The sequence below is a fragment of the Chaetura pelagica genome, unplaced genomic scaffold (genome assembly GCF_000747805.2).
Source record: "Chaetura pelagica isolate M959 unplaced genomic scaffold, ChaPel_1.0 scaffold115, whole genome shotgun sequence".
Lineage (NCBI taxonomy): Eukaryota > Metazoa > Chordata > Aves > Apodiformes > Apodidae > Chaetura > Chaetura pelagica.
This window is the reverse complement of record NW_009953761.1, coordinates 1,751,851-1,775,038: the sequence shown is the minus strand read 5'-3', so window position 1 is coordinate 1,775,038 and position 23,188 is coordinate 1,751,851. Positions and strand designations below refer to the sequence as shown.

Sequence of the window (23,188 nt, the reverse complement as noted above, 5' to 3'; positions counted from 1 at the left end):
CAGGAATTTAGCCCTTCTGTGTGGTGCTCTCACCATTGCCAGCTTGGAGTTTTCCCTGCAAATGATGCTTTCATGTATCAGCAGATGATGAAAAGACATTAATTTCCTTGAGGGCCTGACAAGTCTTATGATGCTGCAGATACCCCTTGGGACCAGGACTTTGATTTGGGGCTCTCTGCTTTTGAACGAGGGAGGGAAAGACAAGGGTCTTTCTGAAAAACTTCCAGGAGAACTTGCTGCATAAAACAAAGGATGGCATATAATAATTTTCTCACACTGACTATTCATTTCTACAGGCAGATGTCTGACACCACCACTGACAAGGAGCTGATGGCTGTGGAAAGTTGAACATGGCAGTTTTTGCACATGGATGTATATCTTCACCATGTCCTGGCAATAAGGTAGGAGAGATGCTGGGTTTGTGTCCCTCTCTCATGTACCCTGGCTTCTTGTGGAAGCAAAGGAAGAAAGAAGCATTGGCAAGTGGGCTGCTCAAAAATGTGCCTGGTCTCATTGTCTGTAATGGTCCACCACAAGGCAGCTGGGTACCACACTGTAGGCACAACAAATAAGAATGTGACACCTAAGAAAGCTGCGTGTGCCAAAGAGAGACACAGAAGTCCTGAAAAGCAGAAGAGAGGTGGTGATTTTTTACAGAGCCCAGTAGCAGGTACTGAAGAACACTCTAGGGTACTGGCAGATCAGAAAGCCCCAGATATTTAGGGTGGATGATCTGGGTCTTTCAGGCCTTAATTGGTTTCTTTTTTCATCCTGTGGGAAAGTAAAATATGAAATAAAAAGTTCTCAATCCAGACATCACTCATCCTCTACAGACCAGTCTTCCATCTGTGGAAAAAATGCAGACAGAATATAAAATATCTGCTCTTGCCTGGGGCTTCTCTCTTTAGCAGAAATGCTTTTCTTTAGCCTAAAAAATTTCTGTGATCCTGAAAACACAGGCTAGCCAGGATCCTTTAAAATGAGGCTAGTCAGGGTTTGCCATTTCCTATAAACACTGACCAAGAGCTGAGCAAGGCATGAACAGCAGCTGCCCTACCTGGAAACTGCTCCTGCCAGGGTGCAGCTCTGCATCCCCCATTGTTCAGGACTCTGCCTGAAAGGCAGAATATGGGATTTAATGAATGTGACATTGAAGACAGCTGGCATGTGATCAGGATGCAAATGACAAATATCCAAAGAGCTGAAATATTCTCTCTGCTATCTGGGTAATCCAAATATTTGATAATTACCTTTAAATCCGAGGGGAATGATGACTGCTTGCGTATTGTCTTCAAAGACCTCATTCCCTTTGTTGTAATACAGGGGATTCTGCAGAACTGTGTAGTGAGTGGGTAAAAATAATATTGTGCCTCCTGAAAGACCCAGTTAAAAAGAAAAATCCTATCAGACTCTGGAAAAGTCTGTAGGATATGTTGATGCTTGTACTGCAGATACAAAACCAATCATCTGAGGCATTAAAACACTAGCAGAAGAAGGAAAGAGTAGATGTTGGACACAGCAGGCATATGACAGAATAACTGCTGAATATTGTTAGATGTACGGGATACACCACACTCTCTCATCAGTCAGGAGGATTTACAAGAGAAAACGAGTAGGAAGAGAAAAAGATATATATTTCTGAAATATAAGGAAAAACCTTGCAGGCTATTAACAGCAGGCCAGAAAGATGCTGTAAGCTTGCAAAGATAATGTTATGATTTTGATAGAAGAAGGAACCATGTCATAAAAAATCTGCAGTCCTTAAGCTCTTGATAGACATATTTGTACCTGTTATGAGTTCACAGAACTGGGCTTAGACTTCAGATGTGCTTGCCCAAACTGCTTCTTGATGGTCAGGCAGGTTTAATGATTCTACTGCTAAAAAATGGGTAGAAGCTGGACTGCAACATGAAGACTGCACATTTTTCATTTATTTTCATTTACCTGGGGATCTCTTAAAGTCTTGTATACTTGTGTCACCTTTGCTGGTCTTTCTTTACATGTAACTCAGACCCACATCTGAAAATTTGATCTTGCTGTTTCAACCTGAATGGAGCTTAATTCAATTTCCAATCAAGGAAGCCTTGCAATGGTTTTGATGCACATCAAGTCAGGCAGCTTAAATTTACAGGGACATGCAAGGTTGAGGTACAGGACAATTTCTGGCAGCTTAACATGGTTGTCAGCTGAGAATGGGGCACTGTCCTTGTCTCTGTTCTTTTCCATGGTGAATGCAAAATTAGTCAATCCAACTTGAACTAAGTTACAATGAAAGAGGTGATTTAAATTTAACTTTAATCAAATCTCCTTGCAAATGTGGCAATGTGTAAGTCCACTCACAGACAGTGATAGTGACTCAGGTGATCACAGAATTGCAAAACCACACCGGTGACCTTGAGAGGTCCCTAGTCCAACTCCTTCTCAAATCTGTGGGGTCAGAGCACGTGATGCACAACAGGGAGTAACAGACCCATGGGTGGATAAGCCCATGTGGAAACTGCCTCAGCAGTTTCTCCACAACATCCAAGTTCTGCACCCTCATCAAAAAATGTGGAATGTGTCATCAACAGATGGGTGCCTCCTTCCCCTGAAGAAGGGATCTTCCAACCACCATAATCATAGAATCATAGAATCATAGAATCTTAGGGGCTGGAAGGGACCTCGAAAGATCATCTAGTCCAACCCCCCTGCCAGAGCAGGGTCACCTAGAGAACCTGTTGCTTCCTCCTGATACTTGTGATTAAAGTCTTATGTCCGTGAGCACAAAGGACAGAGGCACCATCACAGATGGGGAAAGCCCAATAGACTAATTAGAGAGTCCATTGAGCCAGCTCCTCCCAGGGCTGTCACGGGAAAACATCAGCCCCAGGAGTCAAGCATGAGAGCCATTAAGACCAGTCAATGGAAATTGTCTGTGGATCCCCTTACAGACTGAAAGGACCACTGCCTATAGGCATATGAAACTTGTTATGGGATGTCTTGGGATTACACAAGACTTAGTTGAGGGTCCTTTGTGGGGAAACAAAATGCAGAAAAATGGAGAAATCACAGTGGTTTGGGAGGGAGAAATAAAGGACTGGTCACATGTAAACTGATTGCTGGTCAGCACACTTGTCTGGCCATGCCATGCCCTGATCAGTACAATACAGTCATTAAACTCTATTTCTAAATTTATTCCTGGTTGAGGGATTCTCTATTCTGTGTGCATGGGGGTATGTCATGGGTCCAAACTTAGGAGCTGTAGTGGGACCAGGGGTCAGAGGGCTGTGTGTTTGGAATGTCGCTGTTAGAGAGATGAGAGTGTGTGTGTAGGCTGCTCTGTGATCGCTGGTGAACATCAAGCCAGACCAGCCACTGAGAAGGATCATACACTTGGGAGCCACATGTTGAAGTGGCCATAGGTCTGGGAAGAATCCAGAAGAGACCACAAAGACTGTGCATCACATGCAAGGGACCAGGGGGTTCAAACCAGAAACTGGGGACACCGTGGTATCTGATGAATGAGTAAAAGATCTATTTCTGTGTGTGTAAGCACAAGGCAGGGGGGAGTTATGGGACGGACTGAGAGCTGAAGGCTGGTTACTGGAGAGATCCACATTGTATGAACATATAAGTCTGCATATATATTTCCCCCTAATGGACCTTTATCCTAATCAGCCAGAAAGAGGAGCAAGCTGAGGCCATCAGCACTGTTTGTGTTTATGAATGCTGAGTTTGTGTTGCTCTGTGTGGCTGGCCATGTGTAGATGATGCATGTGTTGTATGTGTATGTGTGTTTGTGTTTCTGCCTGTGAGGGATGTGTCCTCAGCCTCACTGCAGGTTGGTCGCATGGAGCCACGACCACCTTGACTCTGTTGGGCTGCAGGATTCAGCATCTCCTGACAGCAACCATGCTTGGTTTGGGCCAAATGGCTCTTCCTGTAATGGAGCTTGCTCCCTGTCATGAGCTGCTATGACACCGTGCTGTGATGTAGCATGTGGAAATTTGGTTGAGTGCCTGAACTTGAAATGTAACACAAAGTTCTCCAGGAACATCATGTGTGTTACAAAGCTCTTCCTTCAGCATATCTTCTCAGAGTGACTGTTTCTGACCCTCTGCTGACTACTTCTTTAAAAATACTCTAATGACTAGAAAATTGCTCATCATCTTTTATTAATGTAATTCTTTTGTTGCTGCAAATTAATTGATCTTGTGCTGCCAAATTAACTACTTCCTCAAAAGATTGTATTTTACACAGTCCTTTTCCTTACAGCCTAAGAGTCAGTTTCAATGAAGTGGCTGACAAGAAGTTAGGTCATCTTGCTGACATGCTGTCTACATGTAGAGATTTGTTGGCCTTTTCTCTGTGCACTGGGATAACTCAGTTTACTGTAGCAAATAACAGTGTAACATCGTGCATAAAAAGAAAAAGGCAAAGAATGAGGCAACCAACCAAACAATCTGCCCAAACCTAGAGGTCTCACAAGCAGCCTGTGCTAGTTTTAGAATTAGCACCAGGTTAACAACTGAGCTAAAAAAACCCTTATTTTTAAGTACTTTTTTCCAGGATCTCAGAGGATCCTTCTCCTCCTACTACCTACCTTGTGATGCACAAGAATGTGTTTGCCATATGCTACACTGCAGGTGAATGTGACTGGTCTATCATTAAAAATGATACAGACCAGGTGTCACCTTTTCATGCTGATCAAACCTAATCTTGACAACTTATTTTGTGCTATGCAAGAAACCAGTGTTGGTTTTGTCAGCCACAAGCACATTGTAATTACCTTTAAAGTACACTAATAGAGAAATTTGCTTTTAAAGTACATTCATATGGAACTTACCATAACTGTAAATTTAAGAGTGCACTGGCATTAGCAAATAAGTAATTGACAACCGGGTTAAAAAATTATCTGGCATTAAACTTATAGGAATAACAATGAAGAAAAATTATAACAATGACTGTAAGACCTTGCAAACTAAGCACTTCACAGCACCTCTATGCATCTAAGATTAGTTTGTCTGATTTATCCTACATGATGGAAGTGTTTTCAGGAGTGAAGATTAATTGTATTATGGTGCTCTTGACATCCTATTTTTCCGATCCATTTGCCAGAGAGATGCTTTTAACTTTTTCATTACAAAGCTTTTACTATTATAACTTTCATCTGCTGAGTTTAGGCAACTAGTAATAATCTGAAAATGCTTTTCTCATTGTAACTATCTCTTTATATTGTTCTCATTGTATTTGAGCACATCTATTTTATGGGAGTGTACATATGCAACATACAGATGACTAATATGAAAGTTATTTCATGCTTATTTTTAAAAGCATGATCAGGTTGCTTTGTTTTCTAAAGCTGGATTTATGTGTAGGTTCCTGATGACTGAACACAGATGTTTTATGTGATGTGAAGAGGGTTGTTTTGCAAGGGAAAAGGTAACCATCATTTTGCACACTTTGTGTTAGGGAATTGCAGCAAACCAAAGGTTGGCTGAACAAAGGCATCACCTGCCCACCAGCTCTGCTAAGGTCATTGTAGGAAGGGATTCTTCAAGCATACTTGAGACTGAGAACTTGTGAAAGAGCCTTTCAAATCATCTTTACACAAATATTGCTCTAGCAATCTCCTTGAGAATGAGGAACTTCTAAAAGAAAGAGAGAAAAAGAAAGGCAATTTATTTCCCTTCTGGAATGTGTAGAATTGTTTTGAAAATGTGTTTGTTGAAATACAGGGAAGTAATTGGAAGAGGCAGGGGGGGTGGAGAACAACCAAAAATGTTTTATGAAACTGATTTTCAGCAAGGATTTGTATTTGAATTTTAGGTATCTGAAAACCCAGGGAAACCCCCAGATTCACAGGAATCTCCACATCTTAATATTTGAAAAGTACTTGAAACAAACATTTTGCAGCTCTCATTCCTTTGGATTTCATCTTGATTAGGATGACAATCTATTCTTCCAAGAAGGGTGCCTCCTGGGGATATTGACATTCCTTTCTTTCTTCTGTCACTTTTTACTGTCTATTCCTTGAAGGACTTTAGCAGGATGGAAGGAGTGTGAATGCAGTGTACAATCCCCAAGACTGCAGTAGGAGGCTTGGGGCTGAAGCAGAGGTGGCCCATCATCCTGCAGGTGGTAGCAGGGGACCCTGAGTGCTCTGACAAGCCCATCTTCCTTGTACATTGCATGGGTTAAGCACACAGTTGCATATGTATAAGGCTGAGTTTCTTCACTAGAAATGATGGGATGACTCCTGTATATGTGTGCAGTATGAATACTTGGGGAAAATGCTTTGGGTTGAAAGGCTTTACAGAGTGATCAGATATTAAAATGTCAGGTAGCTCTGCGTATTGAAGAACTGTCTCCCTGGGGAGCTCAAATGAAATTCAAAGACAAAAAAACTTTTGTGATTTGCTGAGTGGGTGGCTGAATGGGTTTTATCATTATGTCTCAGAGTTTTCTCCTCCCTCAGATGACAAAACTTGACTCCAATCAAAAGCCAACTTACTATGCCACTCTGACACTTTTAATTAGGGACAAGGAAATGGTGTTATTTCTTCCTGCACATTAACAAAGGGGTTATTGCTATACCTACATCTGCTTCAGGTGGCACACTCTTTGTCAGAATACACCTTGTTCTGCCATAGCCATTTGCTTGCTCCCTGTAGGGTCAGATTGTGGCTGAAACCTCTGTTGCTGTCCCCTAATATGCCAAACCAGGGCTGGGGTGGTGAAGGGGGGAACTCAGTGGTTCTTGATCTTTCAGTGTGTAAAAACTTCTAGAGGCTGAAAAGGCTCTTTGATAACATGGTCCTAACCACCTAGTTGAACTCTTGTTATTTTTCAGGCCTCTCAGTATTGAATTCATGAGGTGGTGATTCCTCATGCCTGCTGTGGTAAGCAGGAAAGCTACTGATCTGCAGACGGTCATAGCTGCTTGAATTTATCATACTCCACATGCCTTAAATTGAAGGAAATAAGAAGAAATGAGTGATAGAAGGGCTACAAATAAATGCCTGAAATGGAAAAGGCAGGGAGTAGAAACAGGCATGGCCACTCCTCATCCCCTTCTCCTGGCCCCACTGGGACAGAAGAACCTGAACACAGAGAGTAAATGGGTCTCAGTGATCACTGGGGACTTCACACCACACTCTAATCAGAACATAGGGTTCTTTCACCTTGTGCTAACAAAATAACACATCCATGATGAGCAAGCAAACCCCATGTCTCTCTCCTCAAATGGGTATCTTCATCCATGTCCCTGCTCTGCACTGCTTCTCTTGTTTTCCTTGCAAAGGGGAGCAGTTAGAGCAGACGGTCTGGAGATTGCACATAGCCTATTTTCTTTTGTCTCCAGAAATGTAGCTTTGAACCTTCTCAGATGCAGGAGAGAAGCAAACCCCAACTTCTGGCCTCCCTTGTAAGGGGTTGAACCCTTAGGCTCTTAAGTACAGAAAAGCTGCCAGCACCTTCTCCCTACCCTCAGACACACTCATCTGTCGTCACCTCACTTGTTGCAGCCCTCATCTCTGGTGTGTGCTCCAGAGATGCCAAGCTGAGGCAGCTACTCCCTGACTCACATCATCTGGCTGAGGGTCACAGCTCACCAAGCCCTGGCACCCAGGGAGCTCAGATAGAAAAGAAACATACAATTTCCTGACCAGTGCAAGGCCTGCACCGGTATTTTTTGGCCTGTAACTTTAGGTCCCAGTTGCTCTTTTATTAGCCGTGTAGAACAGGTTTTCCTGTCACCAGCCTGTGTTCTGGAAAGAGCAAGCCTTTTGAAGAGTGGACTAGCCAGGAAATAGCTGTAGCACTCACAAAGAAGTGAAAATAAAAGCATCAACAGTCAATTGGAACCTTCTTTGATAAAAGTGACTAAATTTTGTGCCATTGTACCACTGGGACAATTTGAGCAGGCTTTGCACTCTTCCAGCTTCTTCTCTTCTCTCTGTGTTCAAAGGTTCTTTTCTTCTCCCCCAGCTGGATGTGAAGCAGTCACACAGCATAGAGGTGCTCCATCCTATGGCAGGTGTGTACTAACACATACGCTGCCATGGGACGTTCACACCAGGTACCCTTGGGTGCTTCCAACAAAGGTTTGCATAGAGAAGTACAAGAACTGATCTCTGATGAGTTTGATGGAATTACAGACTTCTCCAAAAATTGAGGGAGGTTAGCTTTTTTAAATCTTTGCCTGGCTTGTCACAAAAATGAACCCCATTTAAGAGGTGTCTTTACTTGTCTTTGGTAAAGATTACCAGTGATTAACCATGCTGTGTGAAAAGAGAAGACTAAGGTGCAGTTAGGAATAATACCACCTTCAGTGTAGCATAAAGTGAGCAATTTAGTAAAATGGTTGAAATCTTTCACCCTGGGTATACTCCTCCTCAGAGTCAGGAATCATGTGGCAACTGCTTGAAAAGCAGATATAGAGGGGAAAAATCAAAGGATGAAACAACATCAAATGTAAGATGCTTGGTTGAACTTGAGAAATGATCTGATAATAGCTTCAAGCATTCAAATGGAAAAATGCGTCCTTACTTAATATTATTGATTTCATGTCTGAAGAAAAACCCACAGAATATTGTGTCCAAGCTGCTGGAGATGCTAAGTGGAGGGAGACAGATAAATGAGGTCAAAGTCATTACTTTGTTCAAATAATGGAACTTGAACAGATAAAAAGTCTGGTAAAAAACTTGTGGTGAAATCATTCAGTGAGATGTATCACTGAGTCCTTTTAAAAAGGTTATAGAAAAATCTCCCTTTCTCCAATAACAACAGAGGGAAAACATGGACGTTAGCCTCCCACCCCTAACACAGAGGCATATTCACCATGGCCATGTAACCGTATTTGCATGCAGTGCCCTGTGTATACTGAACTTAGCACTGAGCAAAAGGAGATCTTTGATCTTAGAGTAACAGTGAAAGAATAAACTACCTCTATAGAGTTAGCCAAAAAAATGTGACTAATATTTTCAGTTTGCAAAATGTTCTGTACTTGAGCACACCTCCCAGGGAAGATTTTTTTCTCACATTGGGACTAATCAGGTCCCAAAAGTCTGGGAACACCCTGGAATAGGATTGTATCTGAAATTATAATTGTCCATTGCCTATTATTTTCTCTTCAGCTAAGACAGAGATGTGAATTAAGTATGGCTCTATGCAGCAATGAAGAGGAGATCAAAAGGGGGACAGATTAGAAGAAAGAAGCAATCTTTTCCTAACTGCAGGGCTGAAGGAAACGAACACTCAGTGACAGCACCTCTGGCAGTCCTGGGTGTCGAAGTCTCTGTTAACACCAGACCAGGATCTTGGGCTCTATATACCACTTGAGCCTGACATTTGGCCTTTCCTGACACAGAGGATAACTGGGAAATGTCAACGGCCATAACAAATACTACTGCATGTACCTGGCACATCACTCATAAAACACCCTTGTGACTGTTTACAGAGCCTTGTGAGATGGATTTGCTTTCTGGCAATAACTGATGCACCAGCAATACACTAACATTTCTGATTTTTTCTTCCCAGATTTCTCAGTGAACTTCCATGGCAGGGAGTTCCATAACACTGCAATTGCTCCAGCCTCTTAATTAACTGTGCTCAATTCTCCTGCAAAAACAAGTGAAAGAAAGGAAGAATTTTCCATTTACAGGTTAGGTACATATTAGGATGGATCTTTTCCTTTTTCCAAGGCTGTAAGATCCTTGTTTCTCTTTCAAGATGGTCTCACATAATGGAAATATAGAAGACACACCAGGATAGATCTAAGAATCTATGTTTATACATATCTGGTTTTGCTAAGAAAAATATTTCCAGGTTTTATATTAGGAAACAATATTCTAATGTAAAATATGATGCAGGCTAGTGCCACCAGCAGAAAGCCTGAGGACTGCAGAAAATAATCTTTTTAGGATTACAGTGGGGGCTTTCTTATGGGCAAGCAGTGTGCTGAAAGTTTCCTACTGTCCTTTCTAGCGGCCTGATTTTCTGTTAAGTAATCTAAGTATGCCAAGGTGTGAAGATTAGATTGAGTTCAGTGTATAGACATACATTGCCATTTTTCCTTACCAACACCTCCTACTATTGCTCTACATGTAAAAGTATTTCATTTGCTGAATTCAACCCGTCAACTGTAACAAATATGTCCTAATCCCATTATATGCATCACAGTTCACTAACAACCACGTAGGAACCAGCAAGTCTTTTTCTCTTTGATCATCCCAGATTTGCAGACTGGCCAAGGGCAAGAACCATGAAGTCTGCTGAGAATAGATATAGAGAGTCAATCTGCAAGGCACAACACCTGAGCACAACATATTTGATATAAATGACAACTGTTTAAGAGGTAACTCAACTTCCATTTTACAAAGTTCATTATTGCAGCAAATGCTTTCACATCCATTCTTTCTCTCTCTAGTTCCCTCTGTGCTGCTGTGCATTCTCTGATTTCATGATGGCATAATTGTTGAATACACAGCTGCAACTGTGACTCAATAATTGTAGCTGTCTGGTTTCCCTCTTCACCATTAATTTAGGTATTGACTTCCTTTCTTAGGAGTCTAATATTGCTATGAGATCACCATGGGAAGAGTTCATGGAAAAGAGGGGGGAAAAAAATAGACTTTCTGCCCTGTGGGATATTCAGGCATATGAACAATTCTTACAATTACAAACCAGAAAAAAAAATGCTACATTTAAAAAAAATTAACATGAACCAAAGATTCTGAAATATTTTGGTTTAGATATCTGGGAATTAGGTACTGAAACACTCTCCTTACACAATTGAAATGCTTTACCTTAATGCTACTTCAGTTTATATTATACAGAAATAAAATGTTCAGGCTTTTCCATTTCATCCAGTACATATGAGCTAGAATGATAAAATTTGAAGCATTTAGGTAATATTCCTTTAAAATACTTCAGTCCTGCAAAACATTTTTTCATCCACATTTTTGGAGAGGAAGAAAGTTCCTTTAGAAAGTTTCTGTGTCTTACATTTCTAAGTTCCTTTAGAAAACCTGCAACCAGCTGCTGTACAAAGACAGGTTTTTAGGTAGCAAATGTGAGCATTTCACTATCATCAGAGGATTAATGTCTTCATTTTGGTTTGCAAACAGAATCTTTCAAAGGGGCAGTAAGACACTGTGCAGACAGACTGCTGTTGCAGATTGGTTGGAGCTATCAGACAATATTGAATGTCTCCTGTCCAAATGCTGAGAGCTCTGAGGCTCTATCGACTTCACTGCGGAAACAGACCACAGTGAATGAGATTAAGGAAAGGATTAAAAAAGAGAGGACAACATTTCCTTATCACAAAGCAGCTTAGAAAATTCGAGCCTTCCATTCAGGTTTAAAATAAAACTGCTTTCCTGGCTGTGCCATTAGACAACACATTCACTAAAACAGATGTTCAAATATATTCGTGTCCAGACTGCTACTACTTCTGTTGGCAAAGAGGAAGATGTCATATATGATCAGTTTAAATTTTCCTGCATTTATGACACACAGAATCACACAGAATCACAGAATCTTACAAAACACAAAGCTGAACAGTAAACACAGAAGGAAAGTTTTCCTTTTCCCTCCCTCCCTTTATCCAAACTGCTGTTTTGAGTGTAAACCTTAAGGGAATAACAGAAGCATTTTTTTTGGCAGCAGGTTTTAAAAAACCGTGACCTTAACAAGTCCTTTAATGATTTTGGACAACATAATGACTCAATGAATTAATCTGGTCTTCTTGTGTAAATTAACTGTTTCCAGTTATGTGAATCACTTTACTCAGAAATGAAGTATGGCCAGACTTGCTCAGCTGCAAAGTAGCAGCCACAGAGACAAGTAGTATAACTTTGTAGCTTGAGTAATCCTGGACAGGACACTAAGGCAAAGCATTTCTCTTGCGGTCGTTTCCATGGTATCTTTAACACCCACGTACAGCAAGAAGGACATTGGTTGTTAAAGTCTCATCCAAATAAATCCTACAAAGTCAATTGCATGGAACCCAATTTATCTACCTCGAAATGAAGTTTTCTGGGATTTGAACCTGTGGGTTCAGGAAAAAAAACAAACAACAAAACAGCAGGCTATTCAAACCTGATGTGCAAATCATTTGGCTATTCTATCAGTTTTAAGAGATAAATAATAAATTTGAGACGGTACACATGCATATATATATATAAAAAAATCTATACATATGTGGCTGTACCTACATTTGCCTGAGATTCATCATGCCCATTGATTTCTGCTAATTCCTTGGCGCTTTTTAACTGCAAAGAGTAAACAAAAAACAAAACAGAACAAAACGAGCACGTTATTTGCGTATTTCATACAGTTATCTTTGATTTATTTGAAGGAGCGTTTTATAAATCTTCCAATGAGAAAAACAGATGGAGCATATAATTCTAATGAGTTTTTGTTCAAACCATTTTGAAACCAACATACTTAAAGCTTGACAGGTTGGCAAAAGAAAGGGAAAATAATAAGACTGGGTCATTATTTTTTAAATAATAAGATTAGAAAGTAGTTTCAAGGCATAAAAAGTATACAGAATTGGCTCTTAAGAATAATAAATCCTTTCCTGTTCTTGTTGTTATTAATTTAAACTTTAAATATTTGCAAGTTGCCACTAGCTAAATAGTGTTTTGCTAATGATTATTTCTGAATGATGTATTTTGAACTGTTCAAGATGCCAAAGTGCTACTGTACATTTTCTTCCTGAGGAAGCATCTATATAACTGACATGGCTCCTGGGTGTGATGGGAAAGGAAGTGAAGAGCAGCTCTTTTATTTAACCAATGTCAGGAAGAACTGAGGAGACGCTGCCAATTCCAAATTTATGATCTGAGCCCAAATTTTTTTCTCCTTATTAAATTAGCTTTTTGGGGAAAATCCAGGAATACTTGGGGAACTGTAAAAATCACTCCCAAGAGATATAAGGGATATCCTTGCTCATGTCTTCAGTCTCAGTGAAATATGCAGTCGTTCATTCTGTGATAGGGCAAACACAGAAAGGAGGAGACACCACATGTCTCCTGAGCTTATAAACCATGAAGGTTTATACACTTAAATGAAGCTCTCAGAACCATTTACTCTGTAGATATATCTTTGAAGAGTCATGCATTTATTCTAACTTAATTCTGAGTAGATATCTGGGTTGGGGACGTGGAGTGGGAGAAGGTGTGGTACATTAAACAGACCTTTCTTCTGCATTCCTTGTTTTTGCAAAAAAAATCAACAGCTGGGGTTGATGTAACTGCTGATGATACAGTTGTGATCCTGAATAACAACACTCCTAAAATCCAGGGGAACAGGAACACTGTTATGTTTTGATCAGGTGTCTGACTCAGAAGTGTTGGCAGACTACCACCCTAGGGTGACTAGGCTACCTCCATGATCTTTCTGCTGGGTGGCAGCAATAGATAAACTGTATGTGATTTAGTTCCTGGCCTCTCATAGTTCAATCTGGCAATGAGGGATACTGGGTCATGGTCTCTGTGCACCTTATTCTGCAGGGCTGTAAATGGCACTGCTGCAGGAACTGCTGCTCAAGCCACTAAACCAATCCCTGATGGAGAGGAAAGGAGGTTGGCAACCCCTGATAAAGCAGTACGAAGGAGAGCTGGGGACTGCAAACTCATCAGGTGTCCTGGTTAAATTCACTGATGCTCATCCTTTGAATATCCTTGAAAAGTCTGCAATTTATACTGACAGCAGGGTGATACATTTCCAATGAACGCTACATGTTTTCCCTGGGCTGAAAAAATAGCCATCCTGTGAAACCACCTCACTGTGAGAATAGCTGGTAGGAACAAGCTGAGAGGGCTACTTCCAGACAAGCACCAAAGTTAGGGATTTCAGTATCATGGTGAGACCAGAGGAGACATTTCCTGATTATGACAATTCTTCATAATAGAAATTCATCTCTTGTGAGCAGCCTTGTTGAGTTCTGAATTACTTATCTGAATACGAGGTCAGGGGAGCATGCTTGGGTATGTAAAACTGCTCTGCACACCATTGCCATGTCCTGAGTGTTCAAGAAGTGCTGTGCATTATGTACCTTTTGCCTTTCCTTTTCCAGGCTGATAAAGTGCCATGACCCCTTGGCACCTGGCATGACTGCCAGCTTCCTGGGCAACACTCCACATGCATTCTGCTGGTGATGTACCACTCTCCTGTCAGCCACACGTTTGATGGGACAGTGGACTCAGCCTCCAGCCTGTGTTGGCTTTCAACTCACTGTGGTTTCCCACCATGATGGCCACCATGATGGCCGTAATGCAGGATGCTTGAGCCTTTCTATTTCTTTTATTACCTGTCGTGTTCTAAAAAGGATGACAGAGTTCAGGCAAGAAGGTGCTAGCATCCACATCTACTCTAGGACCACTGCAGTAGGAGGTGGAGGTGAATCAGTGTGGACAATGGTAGAAAACTTGTGGGTAGAGAATGTGCACTTGCATTCCAACTGGCTAAAGTCCCCTTTTTTCCAATATTGTCTGTGTTTTTTTTAAAAATTAAAATTATATTATTTCGCCATATCCTAAATAGTGAAAGGTTGGAACAGGAACCTTAGAAACACATACAATACTGGAAAAACAGGACTTGTCTAACCCCCTAAGCAGGCTCCCTCACAGGTCTGTGGTCAACATGATGTTACCAGCAGAGAGCATGCTGAGGCAACACACTGACCTGGTGCCACTAACAACCAAGGGCCTACCTGAAAGGAAAGGAGAAGGGCTGAGGAGTTCGAAGAGTGTGATGCATCTCATGCTTTAGTGGAGTAGGTCTGACCCAAACCAGTAGGTATGAATCCCCCTGACAACCAGAGCTGGCAGCCATGGGCCAGATCTGATCCAGAAGCCTTTGGGCTACAGTAATGCAACAGGATGCAGGAACAAACGGGGCCTGCCCCAGCAGGCTGTCCCAGTTTACTGATGTCCCAGTGCAACTGGGACTATGCAAGACACTGCTGAGCAAGCAGGTATGCTCAGGCACTACTGCACCTCTCTGTGCAAACATACCCGTGGTGAGGCAGGGTCTCCCTTCCAAGTTGAGAGGAAAGGGCAGATTTTAGCAAACATATCACAGAAATGAGTCATATAATCAAGGCAGGCATCTGGTGCTACTTATTGTTGAAAGAAATGTTTGTATTTACTTGACCCTACCAGACGATTTTCAACACCCATTGTGGGTAAAACACACAGATAAGCTGTGGTGCTTGTAAAAGAAAGCTACGAGCCTTGGCAAGTGGGGGTCACTACTGCTAGGCCTCCTGCTTTTCTGGAAAGCTTTGGAACTGGTTCAGGGTTGCTGGAGAAGCATAGTGGCTAAGTAGCACTCCTTGGGAATTCTGGCTGCTTACAGTCTTGGCCTTAGGCATGTTCCAGAGCTAATTCTCAAGTGAAAAGCAGATCTATCCTGCTACTAGTTCATCTGTCTGCCTACCATGAGTGCACATTTGATTTGCAATTAATAGGAGTTTGCAGAGATTCAAAAGTCTGCCCTGGTGGTCTCTACTGGGGCCCAGTACTATTTAGATATTCTATACATTTTTTCAGCATTTAGTCACTTCCAAGATACTAAATAACTTAATGAAATTACTTTTTTTTTTTTTTTTTTTTAATCAAGTGTTTTATAACATTATACCTAGAATATAAATGAGATGCAATTAACTCAAGATATCTGGTAGACTCTGTGTTTACTATAAAGATTCTGTCATTACCAAATCCACTCTTCCTCATGACATTTTTTGTAACACAGTCTTGCATCAGCTCTCATTTATAAGGTTATCTTTCTAACCGTAAATGCTAAGCACATGTATCTGAACATAAAAGCTTTTTTTTTTCCAAAAGCTAAATTATGAGTTTCTACAATATATTTGTCACTAGATGTGTTCAAAGCCAAATGCTGGATGTGCAACAATGTCACAGTATTCATAAGGAGCATTACAAAATTCTGAAATAAGCATAATTTTCCCAATATGAACTTCAAATGCATAAATCTGTCTGCAGACATATTCAGACATAGATTCTGAAAAACCTTGAACAAAAGAATAATCAGCATTGTGCATCTCTGCCATCTAAGCAATTCAGATCCCACAGTCTTTAAGTTACAAACACTTAACCAATATTTTAGCTCAAAGTTTATACGGAAAGGATTAAAACAAGGTATCAAAGCAGAGACTGCTTGTATAGCTCAGGTAGGGATTTGTGATTTCAGTGTGTCCAAGCCATGTCGTCTGTACAGAAAACATGTACTTACTTGTGCACACTGTGCTTGTACACAATGCACTGTTTCATCTCCAGATTTACAGACTCGGCACCAGATTATCTTTTTGCTGTGTAACTATCCATCTTACCATGCTTATAAAACAATACCATATACTCTGTGTCATAGAACATCTTATTATCAAAGGTGTGATAATCAGATTTACAGAGGTTTGCTTCTCACTGCTTAAATAAGCACATTGATAACTAACTCTTTAATGCCATTATGGTAGAATGTTTTGTATGCTCATATCTGCATGAATAACATAGGACATGCCAAGCTCTTTTTATTCAATACTAGTCTGAAAGGAAAGGGCTGTTTGTTTCAGGTATTTTTAATTCACCTAATATTATTTTTTTTAAATTCAGAGTGAAAACACACATCACTGATCTCTGTGTAGAATAATGCAAGAGAAAAGGTTACTCAAGACATGAAATTAAATATTGGATCATATAAAATAAAGGTCCCTTCTCACTCTGTTTTCTCAAACGCTGTGTTAGCCTCAGCTGTGTTCACAAATGCTAATCAGAGCAGACACACAGGCCACATAAGGTTATGTCTTGCTCAACAGCCTGTTCTTTGGCCAGACTTCTACGGACTTTGGAGGTGAAACCATGAGTCCTCCATCCCCTTAGCATGCCTAAACCAGCATTTTTCTCCCACCAGAAACACTCACCTGTTCCTGCAGGACTTTAAGCATTGCTTGTGTATGTGTTTGCTCTTCCTTGGCTTGCTCCAGCTCAGATTTTTTGTTATTTAATTCTTCCTGTATGCTCAGCAATTGCTGCACAAACAAAAGAAGTTTCTGGTTAGCATTGTCTAGATCCAAAGCAGTTTAAAATCCTCAGTTTGATAAATCCTCATTTCACGCAATGCTTTGCAGTCTGCTCTTACATTTATTATTGTTGCATAATCTGCTGTGTCTAAATGGACTAGAGGTAAATTATTTTCATCTGCATCTCCTTCTGCAGCAGTGCTCCCCGAATAATGCATCTTTTAATGTGTCTTCAGCTATTTGTTCCATTAAAGTAGAAACTCCTGCTATAGTACATCACCCACAGAGAGACTGTCACACTCATCTGAACCAATAGCTTATTTGCAGAAGTATATGCAGTTATTTTAATAACACTAGGGTAAACACTATGGTACATAAATAATTTAAAAGCTCAGCCCTTTAATATAATTAGTCATTGGCCCCCGGCCATTTTCATTCTATGCAAAGCAATATTCTGGAAAGCTTTCGTGGTGAGTTGCCAAGAAAGCAAAAGCTTTCCTCTTATTCCCTTGTGCTGTGATATTTTATTAGATCAGGAAGACTGACGCCCTACAATCAATATATCAGCCAGGGAGGCTGCTGTTCTGAACTGTCAAAACAAAAAAACTATGACCAAAACCTATTTTTATGAAGGGAGTTCTGGGATGCAGGGACATCGCTTGGTCTTGGTTAACTTTTATTTTGACTGCCAAAAGCAGGACAGTAGGTTTAGTTAATTCTGAAATAATATTTTTGTATGGATTGGATCAATATTAGACACTGCTGAAGAGCAAGAAGAGACAAAGAGGAGATTAAAAAGGAGTTTATTGTGCTTTTCCTTAGTGATCAAGAAAGGAAACTATGATTTGCTGGGGCAACGTATTGCTTGTAAGCACACTCCTTTGTAAGGACAACTTGAATACTGAACTGCTTTACTAACTTAAGTTACTGATCTAACTATGTATCAAAGCATCTAAAGCTTAGTTTAGTACTTAGTTAGGACTGGTAACTCTGACTCACATTGCACTCGTTCAGCATCTGGGTTAGTTACAAACAGCAAGGCTAGAAATACTCCCTGCCCTTGTTCCACTGCACTAGTAGTCGCAGGATTCAAGGGAGGTCCAGTATTGTTTTCAGAGCTGCATGGAAACATGGCATTTCTGGGACTGATGGAGTTATTAGTAATGTATTTCTGATTTAAGCGACCACCAATATGATGGATTAATTCAGCTGCTGAAGTAAGAACACATATGGGTATATGTCTGATTATACCTCACAAACTACAGTCCAGCTGGGTTAGCTTTGTGATGGATCTCACTGCCTGGACTGCTCTCTTCAAGCCTTCAAGGGTTATTCAGGTATGTGTATTCAGTCTAGTACAGCACAATAGCACTGCAAATGTCAAGATTTTGCATGAAATAGCAAGATCTGTTTCCCTGAGGCTTTTGCCCAAACAACTTTTCTGTGGAAAGCACTACTTTGGCATTTCCTGACCAGGGAGAGATTGCCATCTAAGGCCTGTGTTCATCTTGCCTGTTGGGTACAACTCCCTGCATTTGCAGAAGATAAGCTGAATTTGTGTATATTGTCATGTGTCACATACAGATGTCCACACAAATCCTTAGCACAGTTATAGCTTTCCAGATTTTTCATAACTTTTAGCCCACAAGGAACCATTTGGCTAACTCATGTAACCTCCCTCCTGTTACTACAAGTCATTAAGCTTCACCTAGGACAGCTCTAGCAAATGTCTGTAATTTAGAAAGAAGGGACTCAAATCCTTGGACAGAAGCAGAGCATAGAAGACACTAGAGTGGCAGTAAAGCCCGCGCAAGGATCACTAGCTGAGACACCTGAGATTTTATAAGCAGGTTGGTGAAATTTCCTCTCCTCCCCAGTGGCAAGCCCATTGGAATCATAGAATCATTAAGCTTGGAAAAGACCTTCAAGATCATAAAGTCCAACCATCAGGAACCCTGGACCTTACACACTTGAACCTGGTAAGGGTTGTTAAGAGAAAAGAGTCTTTACGCCCTCCAACTCAGTCTTCTCCAAGCAGTCCTGTCACACCAGTGTGGCCAGCCTCTGATGATTCAAAGGGAGGAATACCAAGTTTCATTTATAGAGAGAACTTGTTCTTCTAGAACTGAAATCTTCTTCTTTATCCTGCCAACCTCCATGACTTTTCCATGGCCCAGTTTTACATACCACAGATCAGCTCACAAACTTCCACTGCTTCATTTTCACATCTCCCACTGCAATCTCCCACTGTGATTTAGTCTAATTATATCTCTCTCCCTTTGATCCTGACTTTTTTCATTTCATGTTTGAGGCAATTTTTACAAAACTGTCCAAGCATGGGAGGAAGTGGTGTGGAAGGCACTCTCAGAGAGCGTAAGAGAGATGCTCCCTGCTCTGCATCTTTGCACTTGGCTCTGGAGCAGCCGGGAACAGGAATCCCAGGAAAACATCCAACATGCTCAGTTTCTCTGGGGTAAGACAGTGTGCATTCTGGTTGTATTATGAGCTGCAAAGCACCTGATTTAAGATAAAACATTTCAGCAGTTATGCTGTCAACTACTGCAGGGTTACCTTATCTGCATAGACAAAGATATCAAATGAGTCTTATTTGCACAGGGGTGGAAAAAAAAATTATGTGTAACTAAGGTACCATATTCCCACTCAAGCATAAGGTTTTACATTCACAGAACTTTTGGACTAGATGATCTTTTGAGGTCCCTTCCAACCCCTAGGATTCTATGAACTCTGACCTTACCATCCAAGCCCCAAAGATGTCAGAATTGTGTGAACCTTGTCACCATCCCCTGGAGGTTTAGCCTTCTTTCTTTTTGTCTCCCTCATATTTATTTCTAAAAGCTGCAGAACCCACTCATTTTACATGGATCAGATTATGAGATTTCTTTTTCCTGAGTGGTTGATGCTGCCACCAGGAAGTGGTAACAGGGAGCTGGAGCTGCCAAACAACATTTCTCTCCCTTCTAGTCTCATGTTGGAAAATGAAGAAATAGTTTTGACTGAAAAAAAAAAAAAAAAGTGTCAAACTAAGACAGGCAAACATCTTGAAAAAGTTCAGCACAAACACGTGATGTTTGGCAAAATTAGAAGCACATGGAAAGAGGATCTTACACTGGCTGGAATGAGGTAAGTTTCATAACAGGAACTGCAATTGTGCCTGCTTATTAAAAGACAGCATCTCCATGAAGACTGTAATGAATGATGTCAAGATGATGGTATTTAATTATTCAACATTATTTTTTCACATAAGTGTGGTTATTAAAACTTGATCCTATAGATATTTCTTCTGCTTTTCACATTGCTTGCAAGTATACATCATTATCAATTAATATTTAAAAATTGTTCTTGGTTTTGATGTTTGTGCTGTCTTACACTGTTCCACCTACTTTACTATCTCATCCAGCACTTCTGCCAGAGCTTTCCCTTGTGCCCAATCAACTGCACAGCATTTGCTACCCTGTTTCCCACCCGATATATCCTGCTGGCTTGTCTCACAGCTACTGCCAGCACAGCTATCAAAGGGTCCCTTCCTTCAAGCTTCTCTCATCTCTCTGGCCATTTCCTTTAAACCCTGGTGTCCTCAACTTTGTGGCATTCAGACAGTAGTTTCCCAGTTCCTCCGGCAAGATAATGACTTCTTGGTCACACAGCCAGGAAATACCTAGCTCGTTCTTCCATTGTTTTCCAGTGGTCCTCAGTGTGAAATTCTTTGGGTCTCTGAGGGTCCCCTGCAAGTTATGCAAGGGTCTTTTACCTGGGCCAGAATCACAGCTCTGAGAATGCTGGTGAAAGACATCTTCACAGCCTACACCTCCACCAGCACCAGTCTGGTCTGCATGCAACCAAAACCACTTGTCACCATGGCTTTCAGGTTGATTGTAAGACATGAAGCCATGTAGCACATTCAAATCAAACCGGTAGACATCACCGATATCCTCTTACTGGCCTTTCCAGACAGCAGACAGGAAAGGAAAAAGAATTAGGTTACAGGTTGTCTCTTCAGAGATTAACTAGAGATTAGACAAAAAAAACCAAAAAACAAACAAAAAAAAAACCACAAAAAAGAGCAAGACAGATTCCTTGCTTCCAGTGCCTGCTCTCTATAAAAAGGTAAGTACCACTCTCCAGTGTTAAATTTCCTTCATTCCTGGGGCCTAAATCTTCCCTGTACATAAGCAGGTAGCTAATTTCTTTACATGGGGGGGAAGGGTGCATGTGTTTTATTTTAAGGTTTGCTTTTTTTCACACATTCCCACCTCCAATGCTAAATCTCTGTCAGAGACAGTTCAGTACTGCCCATATTGCTTAGAACTCAAAAGTGCAGACAGAAAATTACCATCTTTAACCAATCTTCACAGCTTCCAAAACATTAAATATAGATGGCATTATTGAAGCCAGCTGAATTACTCAGACTGTGTACAATGTGCTGCCAGTGTGGCCAAGAATGCTAACGACCAAACAACACACAGTGCCTTGAAATATATTGAGAAACCCTAAAGGGAAAGTAATAGCTTGCTGTTGTGTACTGCTGGGCTGCCATGAAATACTCCTCTTTCCTCTCCTTCTCCCTGCCCACAGGTCTTTATTCCTGCCCAAAAGGCACCGTTACATCTGTACATTTAAATATAAATTATGGACATATCCAGAAGTGCAGACACACACTGAGCCTAGCAGGGCAGAGAAGGGTCTCAGAAGGAAAGCATGGTTTCCAGCATGAAACCATCAACTTGGCATGCTAAGAAAAGGGAGACAGATCAGAAGAGACCACAGGGCCTGAGGCTGTGCTCAAGATAGTGTAAGGCTGACAGAATAATGAAAAACCAGCATTTGCCACTAGTTTAGCAGATGCACTGCTGAATGGTCTTGTCCCTGCTATTTTGGTTATTGTTTTCTCTACAACTGGTTGAAACGAAGTATGAAAAGGTTACAAAAGACCTTAAAGAAAGGAAAGAAGAGCAGACAAAGTAACACCTCTGAGGTGGAAGCGCTGACTTCCATCACAGGTTGTGCAGGCAGTTTTGGTCAATCCAGCCTTTTCAGCCATAGGAAGGAGGCACAGACTCTCCTGTTTCTGGAGTAGTAGCAGAGTGCCCAGAACAGTTCTGTGGCAAACTCTTCTGAAATTAGTGGATCAGTCAAAGAAGGACGGTCTTTCACAGCCTGACTGAGCCAACTCCATTGAATGGACACCTTAGACACCTTGTGAACTCAGGCAAACTGACTTCTCCTACCCATATAATGTTTGAGGGCAGCATTTAATTTATAAGGAAAAATGCCTGTACAGAAAAACTGGGATATAGGATTCACTAGGTGCCTAAAATGAAGGGGAAAAAAAAAAAAAAAAGGCCTCAAATAGGCAGGCCACATCCCAGCTAAGGCTACGTTTTTCAGTCCCAGTGAAATCCTTGAATGCTTGCACACTGAACTGTAACCCTGGGAGGTAGTTCTTACTTGTGCCAGAGTACAGCCCTTTCCCCTAAACCTACATAAGAATCAGAGATCTAAAAATTATGAAATCACAGGCATTGAAAGGACTGTAGTGTTCAACTAAAAATTAAAACACCTAAGCTAGCAATTTCTGAGGTGATGTTTTGGTTTTTTCGCCAAGTAAAACCTTCATGTGTCTTTTCTAACTTTATTTTATAGAGAAAAAGCAAGTTTGATTTTGCCAAAGGGAAAAGAACAAAAATCACCAAGGAAAATAAGTGCTTCAGAATTCTTAGAAGCTGTTCACAAATGCAGAAGGGAAGGATGGTAAAAATTTCTTTTCAGAATCCTCCTTAGGTAGACAGAAAAGAAAAGAAATAATCAAAATGAAATCTCAAGCATACAACCAATTGCAAAATAAAAATACAAATCCCTCTCCCAGTACTTCCACAGACAGCCTGTAATGTTTTTCTTTCTTTGTAAGACAGACAAGATTTCATATCACAAATGGCCAGCACATGGCAGGCTTGAATAATGAGAAAGTGACTTCCCAGCTGAGCAAATATGCACTAGTAACAAGACGCTGATGAGGCCAGACAAATCACCAAGGAAACGAGAATGTGAAAGACAAGTCAAAGAAGCTTCAGAAATGAGCCCTCAAGGAAGTTAGCCATGTTGCAGCAGTAAGGGCAACATCCATGCCATCCTAATGCATGACAA

The 23,188-nt window shown here is 40.9% G+C and overlaps 1 protein-coding gene across 1 annotated transcript in view; it reads right to left on the bottom strand.

Moving 5' to 3' along the window:
* Window positions 1–23,188, bottom strand: part of ENOX1 (ecto-NOX disulfide-thiol exchanger 1) — a 146,989-nt gene that overhangs the window by 11,079 nt on the left and 112,722 nt on the right. Inside the window, exons 10-11 of the mRNA XM_010000871.1 lie at window positions 16,928–17,035; window positions 12,198–12,254 (exon numbers count right to left, since the gene is read on the bottom strand). Of these exons, the coding sequence (XP_009999173.1) occupies window positions 12,198–12,254; window positions 16,928–17,035 (165 nt within the window). The remainder of the gene's footprint in view (window positions 1–12,197; window positions 12,255–16,927; window positions 17,036–23,188) is intronic.